The sequence below is a fragment of the Heterodontus francisci genome, chromosome 3 (genome assembly GCF_036365525.1).
Source record: "Heterodontus francisci isolate sHetFra1 chromosome 3, sHetFra1.hap1, whole genome shotgun sequence".
NCBI classification, from domain to species: domain Eukaryota; kingdom Metazoa; phylum Chordata; class Chondrichthyes; order Heterodontiformes; family Heterodontidae; genus Heterodontus; species Heterodontus francisci.
This window is the reverse complement of record NC_090373.1, coordinates 132440247-132452934: the sequence shown is the minus strand read 5'-3', so window position 1 is coordinate 132452934 and position 12688 is coordinate 132440247. Positions and strand designations below refer to the sequence as shown.

General features: G+C 44.2%; 1 protein-coding gene across 10 annotated transcripts in view; it reads left to right on the top strand.

Moving 5' to 3' along the window:
* The window catches only part of LOC137360749 (fibrocystin-like), a 604145-nt gene that overhangs the window by 561499 nt on the left and 29958 nt on the right, over nucleotides 1–12688 (top strand). For all 10 annotated transcript variants that reach the window (XM_068026018.1, XM_068026015.1, XM_068026020.1 and 7 more), the window contains one exon: nucleotides 4200–4290. In XM_068026018.1, coding sequence (XP_067882119.1) covers nucleotides 4200–4290 — 91 coding nt within the window. The remainder of the gene's footprint in view (nucleotides 1–4199; nucleotides 4291–12688) is intronic.

The following is a 12688-nucleotide window of genomic DNA, read 5'->3' as shown; positions in this document are numbered from 1 at the left end:
AGCTGCATGACCCAGACACATGGTACTCACTGACACAGTTCCGACGGGAGGCGGCACGGCTGCATGTCCTTGCCCCGAAGGAAGTGACAGTGGTCACCATCATTGGAGTGGCCATTGCTGAGGCTGTGGCCAACAATAGGTCTTAAACTATAGAAGATGATGGGGTCCTCATACATAATCCTCCATCTCACAACCCATTCTTCCCTCAACCACAATCTCTTCTGATTTACGAGCTTCAGATCATCTAAGCATGCACCTCATACTTCCCCTGCCCCAGCTCCCCTCATCCACAATCATATCCTTATGCCTTTCTCCTTTCAGATACCCAAGAACTGCAACCTGGCCAAGCAGTGGTTGAAGAGCAATAGGTGGAAGAGCAAAAAGACATTGATGATGAAGACACATCATCACTCAGTCTCACCCTCACAGCCATCAGCTCAGATACTGACACAACGGGCTGCGTTTTGTTATGAAGCCAGAGGTCCCAGCAGCGGGCCAGAAGGCGGGGAGAGACCCAGCCTCAGCCCTCCATCAGACCCCCAAAGCCATTTCCCAGCGGGCAGGCAATTAACTGCCGTCGGGGATGCTGTCCCTTGAAGGGACAAGCTCCCACCTCAAGAGCTGCTAGCCACTGCCGGTACTGCAGGAGGCCCTACAATCCCGAGGAGAGACAAGATCCCAGGAAAACTTAGTGGGGTTGGGGTCACCGGGGCATTCAGGCAGGCCCCAGTGACGGGGTGGGGAGTGGAGTTGGTGAGAGTGGGGGGTGTCTTCTCGGGGAGGGGGGGGGTGCGGCGATCGCTGCAGGCACCACGGTCACCTTCACAGCCACTGACAATGCTGTCCTCACCCTGCTCTAAGGCTGCAGTTGTGGCTGCAGTAGGTGGCAGATTTCAGTGAGGACATCCATCTTGAAGCACAGATGTCTGACAAACTAATCCTCACTGAGATTCAGGTAGGAGAATTGATCCTGGACAGTTATGGCCCCCTGCTTCTCTCTGCCAGCTTGACTGCTCTGTATTTCCTCTGCTCATTCCTCCTGTCATGCTGTAGTCTGAGATGAATACATACTACTCCACCAATATCTGAAAGCAAGTGATTTGTATAGAATCTTTAAGTCAGCACAAAGTCTTTCAGCCTGTGCCACACCACTCCCTGAAGACTATAGCAACCTTAAATAACTCTTGAAACCATCAAACACTTGTACAATCACAGCAACAGCCAGTAGAAATCAATCAGCAACTAACCCGAAAGTAGTTGATGGTCCCTTTAAGTAGCACTGGTGGCAGGTTTGGGGGTTGGGGCAGTCCTTCATACTGCTGAACACATGTTAAGTTGTGTGAGGTTAAGAAAGGTTAGCTGGAGCTCCAAAATGGCAGCACTGGCATCAAATCAGCGTTATACACATCATCTGCGAACTCTGCATACTTCTCAAGGAGCCTGTGCTACCACCCTCACCAAAATGGCATCCAGCACAGCTCGCACCAGAAGAGCACGCGTGCATTGCGGACACCATTTTGCAGCACCAAAAAATGGGTGCTAAGGAGCTGGATTTCGCCGCCGCCATCTTTTAATTGAGCCATTAAGCTGAAGCCCCATCTGGCTTTTCACCTGGATGTAAAAGATTCAGGGCACTTTTTTGAGGAAGAGCAGTTTCCTGGTCAGCAGTTATCCCTCAAACAAAACAGATTAACTGGTCATTCACTTCATTGCCGTGTGCAGATTAAATGTTGCATTATCTCATAGAAATCTACAAAATTCTAACAGAACTGGACAGAGTAGATGCAGGAAAGATGTTCCCGATGGTGGGGGAGTCCAGGACAAGGGGTCACAGTCTAAGGATAAGGGGTAAGCCATTTAGGACTGAGATGAGGAGGGAATTCTTCACCCAGAGAGTGGTGAACCTGTGGAATTCTCTACCACAGAAAGCAGTTGAGGCCGAATCATTAAATAGATTAAAGAAAAAGCTAGATATAGTTCTTAGGGCTAAAGGGATCAAGGGATAAGGGGAGAAAATGGGAACAGGGAACTGAGTTTGGATGATCAGCCATGATTGTATTGAATGGTGGTGCAGGCTCGAAGGGCTGAATGGCCTACTCCTGCTCCTATTCCTAAAGGTCACCTGTGGGTTATAAAAATTTGTTAAGCTTCTTGAGAACCTAAAAAGACTTCAGCAGCCTTTGCCAAAGTTGAAGGAGCGGGGATTAAAACGCGTCAGGCAAAATTAAGGGAAGGGGAGTCCAGGATGCAGGCATGAGTCTCAGTGACTGAGTGGCTGAGCACCAAAGTCCTTATTTGACTGCTGCTGAGGTCAAGATGGTGCTGCATTAGCTGCTGTGTTGAGGGTTGCTGCGTGTGCCTATTTCAGGTCACAGTTAACCCTTACTGTCCCTACCCATGCAAGTTCTTTGCTGTGTACTACTCGCAGGTTTCCTTACAGCAGATGGCACACTCAGCATCTTCCTCTCTGCCAACCCAGACACAGAGAAGACAGGTTCTCCACAGTCCCTAAGTGGCTGGCACCTTAATGCAGGCATGTTCTCCTTGGCCTGTACATTCTGTCAGGGGATAAATGTCTCTGTGAGCAAATGTCCACCAGCACGTCTGTTAATGACTCTTTCTGCCTCCTCATCCTTCTTCCTCTTCCCCTTGGAGAAGACCAAATATGAGAGATTTGGGTGTTCAGGTCCATTGTTCCCTGAAGGTGGCAATGCAGGTAAATAGAGTGGTCAAGAAGGCATACGGCATGCTTTCCTTCATCGGACGGGGTATTGAGTACAAGAGTAGGCAGGTCATGTTACAGTTGTATAGGACTTTGGTTCGGCCACATTTGGAATACTGCGTGCAGTTCTGGTCGCCACATTACCAAAAGGATGTGGATGCTTTGGAGAGGGTGCAGAGGAGGTTCACCAGGATGTTGCCTGGTATGGAGGGTGCTAGCTATGAAGAGAGGTTAAGTAGATTAGGATTATTTTCATTAGAAAGGCGGAGGCTGAGGGGGGACCTGATTGAGGTGTACAAAATCATGAGAGGTATAGACAGGGTGGATAGCAAGAAGCTTTTTCCCAGAGTGGGGGATTCAAATACTAGGGGTCACGAGTTCAAAGTGAGAGGGGAAAGGTTTAGGGGGGGATATGCGTGGAAAGTTCTTTACGCAGAGGGTGGTGGGTGCATGGAACGCATTGCCAGCGGAGGTGGTAGATGCGAACACGATAGCGTCTTATAAGATGTATCTAGACAGATACATGAATGGGCAGGAAGCAGAGAGATACACACCCTTAGAAAATAGGCGACATGTTTAGGTAAAGGATCTGGATCGGCGCAGGCTTGGAGGGCCGAAGGGCCTGTTCCTGTGTTGTAATTTTCTTTGTTCTTTGTTCTTTGTATGACGAAACTCCAGTTATAACCCCCATGGATCTAAAAGATTAGCTCTCAGCTGAAATCTAAGCTAATAAATCTGATGCTTCCACTCCCTTCACTGACATAGCTTATACATAATTATGAATAAAACTTGCAAGGATTGCTTCTGGCAGCAATGCCTGATATAGCTGCTTGCCCCTTTAAATGTCATTTGGATCTCTGGGCTGTAACTGAAAGTGGCATGTGGGGTCCAAAAATGGCAAAGTAGCTTTTTCAGTATCCATAGTGTCACCAGCCTCTCATTTGAATTTATTCTTGTTGGTCCTCCCTGTTTCAGATGGGAACTTTCTGCAGCTGAAAAAATGTCTGCCCTCACCCTTGCCCCCCCAGCACTGCACCCCCTCCGCCCCTCACCCCCAACAAAAAATGGATGTGCCATAAACAGTGTGTATTGCTATCAGATAAGAATTTTGTCAGATTTCACAGCCATTGTTGTTCCATTTGTGCCCCAGATTAGGCACTAAGAAGACCGAATTGAGCCCAAGAGCTTTTGCTGAAATCTTGGGCGTATATCTACTGGAAGCTTATTCATAACAGCTGGGGGTAAATGGTTGCTTTGAATTGTTCTGTTATTAATCCACCTAATGTCTTCAATTGTCACAGTCAAGTGCAGGAATGTGGCACCTCCATGACAACAACAAAATTGAATGGGGAATCAGATCACCGTGGTGCACTTGAACTTCCTTAGACATGCTGTTTTGAAACATTAAAGTAATGGAGGAGTGTTGAGATTTATACCCTCCGTCCTCCATGCTATGATCCAGTATTTATTTTTGCAGGGACAGAGAGTGAAGTCGGTGGGACATCCATCCAGTCCCTGGACCATGACAGCATCACTGCAAGGACCCACAATCTCTGCCATTTTAAAAGGTTTGTTGTGTAAAATAGTGACTGGCTAACTGCTGATGCTTCCAGTGAATTAACAGACCGTATTTTCAAATTCCCTGCTGGAGTAAAGCGTTCCTGTGGTTCTGCTATTTTTGACTGCCAGCTAACGATTGTTTTACATCGCAATATGTAAGAAATTACCTCATTTCACATCTTGAACAACAGGTTTTGGTTTAAAAATGAATTCAATTTAACATAGACATAGGGTAAAAATGCATTGTGGCTGGCAAATGTGTAGCTAAACTAACAATCTTATTTTGAATTATTCATGCCATGTTAAAATCTGTGTGGGAATACATAATGTGGTGGGAATGAAACCAAACTTACAGTATATATTATTTATTTGTTGCCTATTCCCCTTTACCTTTTTTACCCAGTCTGGAGTTTCTGCTTGATTGCACTATTTTCTTTTGGTGCAGTTTGAAATTACATTCAGCACAACTCAAGTTTCTGCGATCTTATGCGCTAATTTTAAAAACATCATGCGAGAAGCAGGTCTTATCCATAAACCTGGCCATGTCCCCAGGGGAATTGGGATTTTCCGCTAATTGCACCCATTTGCAGGTCTTCGAGGAGGCTCCGAAAATTAAGCTGGATCTTTTGGGCACAAGGACAATAACTTTGAAAGGATTGGAATGACTTTCTAAAAAGAATTTACTAAGGAACTACCGAACCCCAATCTAACTAGAAAATAGTTTTGTGCATTTTTAAAAAGTCATTTTCAGCATTTTAAATTCGGTTTACTCACAGGTGGTGGATAGACACTGTGGGCTGAATTTTACTGGCCCCTCAACACCGCAGGTTGTGGTGCGGGGGTCGGTAAAATGTTGCGGTAAGAGGCCCGCCTCGACCCGCGACATTGAGAAGGGGCCGCCGCATATTACCAGCGGCAGGGGGACCTCGGTGTGGCCCCTTTCACCACCTGGCGGTGAGTCCTTCATCTGAATATTCAAATGAACCTAAATTAGATGCTAATAAACCTATCTGCAGGTGGCGGACGTCCCGCGCGATTTTACCGATACCGAACGCAGCTCGCATGCCTTTGGAGCTCCATACGGAGTTCTGAGGCGAGAAGCCAGTGGGGAGGGGGGAGTAATAAAATTTTCAGGACGGGAGGGGTGGAGGAGCGGGGAAAACATTTTTCATTGGCTGTGTGGATGGTGGGAAGGGGTTGTGGGGCAAAGAGTGCAAAGTTTGAGGTTTAAAATTCAGGACTATCAAGAGTGGTTTTTGGGGGGGCTTTACCAAGTTGCTGATGTAGGATCACCTTAAGAGAGGACCACCTTAAGAGGCTGTAAGTGAGGGCTACTAGATGAAGTGATGTCGTGTTGTGAGTGTAGCCTGACAGAGTAAGATGTGTGTTGTGGCTCCTGGAGTAGTTATGTATATATCTGATCGAGTTTAAGTTATAATAAAACCTGACACATTGGCTATTGCTTGGAATCTTGTGAATCTTACAATAGTTCACATAGCTAAGAAACAAGAAATATTACAGTTACCACTCTTAAATATATGACGGAATATTTTTAAAGCAATTTTTTTTAAGTTTTAAAACAGTGACTGATTCCATGGTTGCAAAGCTTGTTTTTTTAGACCCTAATTGAGGGGGAAACTAGAATAGCAACAGAAACAGCCTAAAATCTGAAACAGAAATGGAAACCAAAACTGAAACAGTAACTGGATAAACAACTTCAGATTTCTGGGGAAACTGACACTGGTTAGAACCAGATAAAAGGAGACAGAGTCCTCCCCAGTTCCAGCAGATCAGGCAGATGAGGGAGATCAGGCAGGAGTGGAGTGCCAGAAAGCAGAAGAAAGTGAAGACTGAATCCAGGAGCACAGGCTTTTGTGAGCCATTCTCGGAACATGGAGATGTAGTCTAACAGGGTTGATTTGTCCCTGTGTCCCAAAAACTTCTTCTTGATTAGCTTTAGAGGACCTCACACCTCGTGTCCATAAACTAATTCAAAGGGACTAAAGCCAATGGACTCATTGGGTGAATCCCCGGTAGCAAACAGAAGGAATCCCAGCCCTTTGTCCCAGTCATGGGGGTACTCATAGCAGTATGCCCTGATCATTGTCTTTAGGGTCTGGTGGTACCGTTCTAAAACCCCTTATGACTGTGGGTGACAGGCTGAGAACTTTAGCTAGGTTATGCCCAGATTACCAATGACCTTTTTAAAAATACTGGACATAAAATTTGTGCCCTGATCTGATTGGATCTCAGCAGGCAGCCCATATTGGGTGAAGAATTGGGTTACCCTCCACCACTACCTTGGCAGAAATAGTTCTTAAGGGAATGGCCTCTAGAAATTAAGTAGCCACATCCATAATGGTGAGAAGATTCTGGTAGCCCCCTTTTGTTTTCAGCAGGGGTCCCACACAATCTACCAGCACTCTGCTGAATGGTTCCCCAAAGGCCGATATGGGAATTAGGGGTTCAGGTTTTATTGCAGGTTGAGGTTTCCCCACAGCGTGGCACGTGTGGCAGGTCTTACAGAACTCCACCACATCCTTGTGGAGTTGTGGTCAGTCAAAATGCTGTCTGATGCGGGCTTGGGTTTTTCTGGTACCAACATGTCCAGCATTGGAATCTTGTGGGCTTAGTCTCAATATTTCTCCACTTCCTCATCAGCACCCCATCCTTTAAATAGTAGCACTCTGGAACTCCCTCTGCTTCAGCTTCAGTTTGGAAAGTTCATGCTAACTTCTTTAATCCTGGGTCGGCTTGCTGAGTCTCGATTAAGGGAGACCTGTTTAACCCATCCTTTGGGTCCTCTAACTTCCCAAAGGTTTCAGATAACCAAACAGCGGGGTCATCCATTGGCCTACCAGATCAACCTCCTCTGATGGAGCTTGTTTGGCCATGGACTGCGTCACCACACAGTCAGGAAAAATGCCAGGGATCTTTTCGTGTAACTGCTCTGTCTCCCCGACCTCTTTCGGTCTTTCTAAAACCACTGGGGAAGCTATCACCTTCTCCCCCACCAGATCATTACCCAGGAGCAGGTCGACCCCATCCACAGATAAACTAGGAACAATTCTCACAGTTACTAAAACAAGGTCGCACTCTAGGAGCACCTGATATAAAGTTATGGGCATATACTTTCCTCCGATATTGTTTACTAGCACTCTAGCATTCAATGCACTCTCTGGGGGAAAGGTCATGTCTTTCCCAAGCAGAAGGGATTGGGTGGCCCCTGTATCCCTAAGTATGACTATGGGCTTACTCGCCTCACTTGAGGGGTATGGGGTCACTTTTCTTCTGGACACAAAATCTTGGTAACTCTCAGGGATTTTGTTAAGTTTTCCTGCACTCTCAGTGGTAGATTTACTGTGTTTTTCTGCCACAGTTAAAGCCACAGCCTGATCTGCTGTGCTTTCCATCAGGGCCCCTTTTCCTGCACTGGTCTGGTGTACCCTGACTAAACCTATGGACTTTCCCCATAACTTCCAGCAGTCAGTTCTAATGTGACCTGCCTTGTTACGATTGAAACATATAGGCTTTCAGGCATCACTCCTGTTCTCAACACCTTATCTTTTGGCCTGAGGAGGGTCACCTGTGCTTCCAGCTCCCTTCTCGCTCTTGGCTGTTCATCCTCCTAGCACCCTCTCACCTTCTATCCTTTTCAGGTTTTTGGAGGTGTCCAGGGAAGGGTTTCACTTGGGGAAAGGGCTTGTGAATAAGTGCACAATCATTAGCAAGGATTGTTGCCCACCTGGCTCTTGGAACCTTTTGTTCCTCGTCATGGTTTCTTATGGAAAGGGAAAACAAGTTTTTGAACTCTGAGGAGGATCACCCCATTGGTTAGTCAACAAGCAGAATTTGAAAGCTTTCAAGCCGGTTTTCATAGGTGGACTCTATTTTAAGTGTCCATATTCACTAGTCGAAAGCAAGCTGTTAAATTTGTTAAGGCTGCTTTTGGAGAATTCGAAATGTTTGGCGGCATACCTCCCATACTGCTCATATGCACTTAGGATAGCATTTTTACTCATCTCATAATCTGATGAACTCTCATCAGGCAGCAGTGAATAAACCTCATGGGCTTTTCCTGTTAGTTTGCTTTGCAATAACAGTGTGTAGCTCTCTGCCGGCCACCTCAGCTGTTTTGCAATCTTTTCAAAAGAGACAATAAATGCTTCCACATCCCCCTCATTGAACTATGGGATCAACTGGGAGAACTTTAAGAGCTCAGGACCTAATCCTGAGCTAGGTGTAACTCCCTCACTATCAATGCCTTCCCAATGGGTCTTCCCCTAGTTAGTTTGAGCTGCCTTAACTCCCTTTCCTTCTTCTCCATCTGGAAAGCTCTTTTTCCCTCTCCTGGAATTCTCTTTATTTCTCCCTTTCCTGGAATTCTAATTCTAGTCTCCTCTGTTCTAGCTGTATCTTAGCTAATGTTACTTTGTCTGTTTCAGATTCTATGCCTGTCTTCAGTTCTTCAGTGTCAATTTTAAAATGGTTGGCCACAAGTTTTAGGATTTCGGGTTTCCTAGCTTTTGGATGGATAGTAATATCTAACTGCCCAGCTACATTCCTCAACTCTTCAACAGATAGGGCTTTTAACCTTTTAACTACTTCACTCTGTTCTAGGAAGGTACTGGCCTCGAATGTGGATACTTTAGTACTCTAGCACTGAAAACCACAAGAAAACCTATATTGAATTTTTAAAATTTTTACCAGGGATCAATTTGGTTTCCCACTTCCAATTTCCTGTTTGTCTTTGGGTTTGATCCCAGACGTGAGCCCCCAAAATTTCTGTTACGGTCAAGTGAGGAGGGGTTAAAGGGCTTCCCTCTTTTCCCTCTCTAAGTTTGACCACAACAAGTTTAATTCTTTCTTAAAGTGGATGTACTGGCAATTCAGTAGGTGTTTGATTACTTACTTGCTATGATCATAACAAAAAACAATCGGATAGGTTTTCTTGAGTTTAACAAAGAAAGATGTTAACTTTATTGTACCTAAACTGAACGAATGAAAATAATAAACTGCATGCCAACTTTCACTCATGCACACACACTAAAGGTTTACACATACACAAATAGGTTACAGAGTGAGGAAAGGTAGATTGGTTGAGTTAGAGTCCATAAAAAAGGGTATACAGAGTGTAGGGTTTGGTGATTCGGCTGGCTTCTAGCTGAATTCAGTGGTCCTGAGACTTTTAATTTGAAGCGGTAGATGACTGATTTGGTGGATGTCTTGGAGACAGCGATGCAGAGGATATCCTCCAATGGGGTTTATAATTTTAGCCAGAGTATGCAGAGGTGGTTAGTCAACAAGCAGAATTTGAAAGCTTTCAAGCTGGAATGGAGGGAGAGAGAGAGAGAGAGAGACCCCCATTTGAGTCTGCGAGTGCCAGAGTCCAGTTGCTTCTCCTCTCTCTGCTGCAGAAAGACAAAAGCTTAAAACTACAGATGGGGAGAGGCTTGTCACATGACAGTCACTCAGTCATTCAAACATAACAGTTAGCAGTATTTCTCTCTTGATAAAAAGAACAGATAGTTCCTTTAAACTTCCTGGGTCTTGGTTCTTACTGGGGGCATGAGCAGACATTTTGTCTCCCTCCCCACAGTCCTTTGCAGTGTAGGATACAGTGTTGCAAACTAGGTGATCATCTTAAGCTGCTAGCAAAGTCATCTTTTTTAACTGTTCCTTTTAAATTTCTTCAAAAGATATAAATTCAGATCTCCAGTCAGTGGATTAAAGAAAATTATCATTCAACAAAGCTCATTGGCGTAACAGCTACACTATTGGTGGCACAGTGGCGCAGTGGTTAGCACCGCAGCCTCACAGCTCCAGCGACCCGGGTTCAATTCTGGGTACTGCCTGTGTGGAGTTTGCAAGTTCTCCCTGTGTCTGCGTGGGTTTCCTCTGGGTGCTCCGGTTTCCTCCCACATGCCAAAAGACTTGCAGGTTGATAGGTTAATTGGCCATTATAAATTGCCCCTAGTATAGGTAGGTGGTAGGGAAATATAGGGACAGGTGGGGATGTGGTAGGAATATGGGATTAGTGTAGGATTAGTATAAATGGGTGGTTGATGGTCGGCACAGACTCGGTGGGCCGAAGGGCCTGTTTCAGTGCTGTATCTCTTAAAAAAAAAAGAATGAAGAATTCACCATGTGGGAAACTCTGCACCTACTGCTCTAATGGTGCGTGTTGGTAAAGCACCACCATGCTAGACCACCCACTGTAATCCTGTACACCAATAAAAAATAGTGCCTCACACTATGTGAGAGTAAAACAAGAGAAGAAAAAATTTTTAAAGTACTAGATTGAAATTCCTCATGTAGACAATTTTTGTGAAGAAATGTGTGCAAACCTGTTTTGTGGTCACACCTACAATTTTTGCTAGCAGTATTAACTGGAGGAATTTTACTTCCATTGTGATTGAAAATGCTGTTTAACATATTAACATATAATGTGATAACACAGAAGCACAGTAGCAGTCTCATCTTGAGTGCAGGATATATCACAGCACATGTACAGTTCTGGTATGTTTCTTTGCTGGTATATTACAGTTTTTTTTCGTAAAAGAACCATAAACCTGGTATTTGAGTGGTGAAGTTTGTTCTCATAATATCAGTTAACACATCATCGTATAAAAATCACATTGATAGGATGGATGCATGAGACAAATTACAGAATATGGATTTAATCTCTAAATGCTCGTTGTTTTGAGCTTTTAATGTTTAAATGAATTGTCAGTTGAGTGAGTAATGAAGATAAAATGAATTCCCTTTGAGCATGTTTCTTTGCATTTCTGTTATAAACCCAAAACATTGTTGAACATAAACTACTTGAAAAAAAAAACAAAACCCAAAACTTTTATCATTGTTTCACCTCTCTGGATATTAAATAGCTTCTTAATTAGTGTATAATGTTCATTTTTAGTATAAAATATTAATGATTAGATATGTACAGTGTGAATAAATGCATTTGTTTAGGTTGGAAAGAGAATTACAGCACTGAGTAACCATCTTCTGGGCATTTAAAGTAAAAATTATCAGCTATTTTGTACATTCAATAGTTATCTTCTCAACCTTAATAAACTACTTTAAAAAAAAACAAATATTACAATTACTCTACAGCAGACAATGTTAAAAGTGAGGAATTTATTTAGGTCACTTTGATCAGTGGAATATTTTGAATTACGTCTGTTCAGACAGAAAAGTAGAAGTGCACTGGCCCAGTGGTGTATGGACAAGAAAGTGAAAGTAGAACTCAATCGATTTTGTCACAAACTTTCCTCAATCAAGACCTGTTTGGATATCTAACCTGCAGTTTGAGAAGCAGAGATCATTGATGAAATTATTTTGTTCACACAAATGCTGGATTTCCCAGCATATATATCTTTCACCTTGTTAATCTCAAAAATTCCCTAAATAATTAAACAAAATGAAAAATTCTTATATTTTGTACAAGCTAATTGAATGAAGGGAATCCCATTTCTGCTTTAGTCTAATTTTAATTAGACTATTGCTTTATTTGGAATGTGATGGATTAGATAAGTTGGTTAATTCTACATACAGCATGCATCGATTTAATTCTTCAAAGACTGAATTGGATATTCTGGAGGTTACATATTCCAAGGAAATTATCATTCTCCATGTCTTCTGACATTGATAATCAGTGTAATTGGTCTTCTGTGAGAATTCTTGTTTGTTATACATGCCATCAAGTATTTGGCCAAAAGTAATTACATTGAGGTGATCTTCACATAAATACTCGCTGGTTCGAGTACTCATTCATTGTGTTACCAACTCTTTCATGGAAACTAAGGAATAAGACAGAGATATTGATTGCTGTGAAGCTAGAAATTGAAGATACTGTGGGTTGAATTTTATTGCAAGGTCGCTCAGGCATCCAGTGGCCAGCTAAACGCGATCATGCGGTGGCCAACCAATTAACTTAATGGAGGCACAGGATCCGTCCAATTAAAGAGCAGAGGTGGGAAACAAGGCACCAATGGCGGCATCAGCTCACTCCATGGCAGGTACAGGCACCATATTTAGAGGGCCAGCCTGACATTCACTGCTGCGTGGTTTGAAGGAGTGGCTGCATGACTGGCCTCAAGACCCCTCCCACTGCCTGACTGGCCTCAAGACTCCTCTAAGACCCCTCCCACTGCCTGACTGGCCTCAAGACTCCTCTAAGACTCCTCCCACTGCCTGACTGGCCTCAAGACTCCTCCCACTGCCTGACTGGCCTCAAGACCCCTCCTGCTGCCTGACTGGCCTCAAGACCCCTCCCACTGCCTGACTGGCCTCAAGACTCCTCTAAGACTCCTCCCACTGCCTGACTGGCCTCAAGACTCCTCCCGCTGCCTGACTGGCCTCAAGATCCCTCCCACTGCCTGACTGGCCTCAAGACCCCTCCCA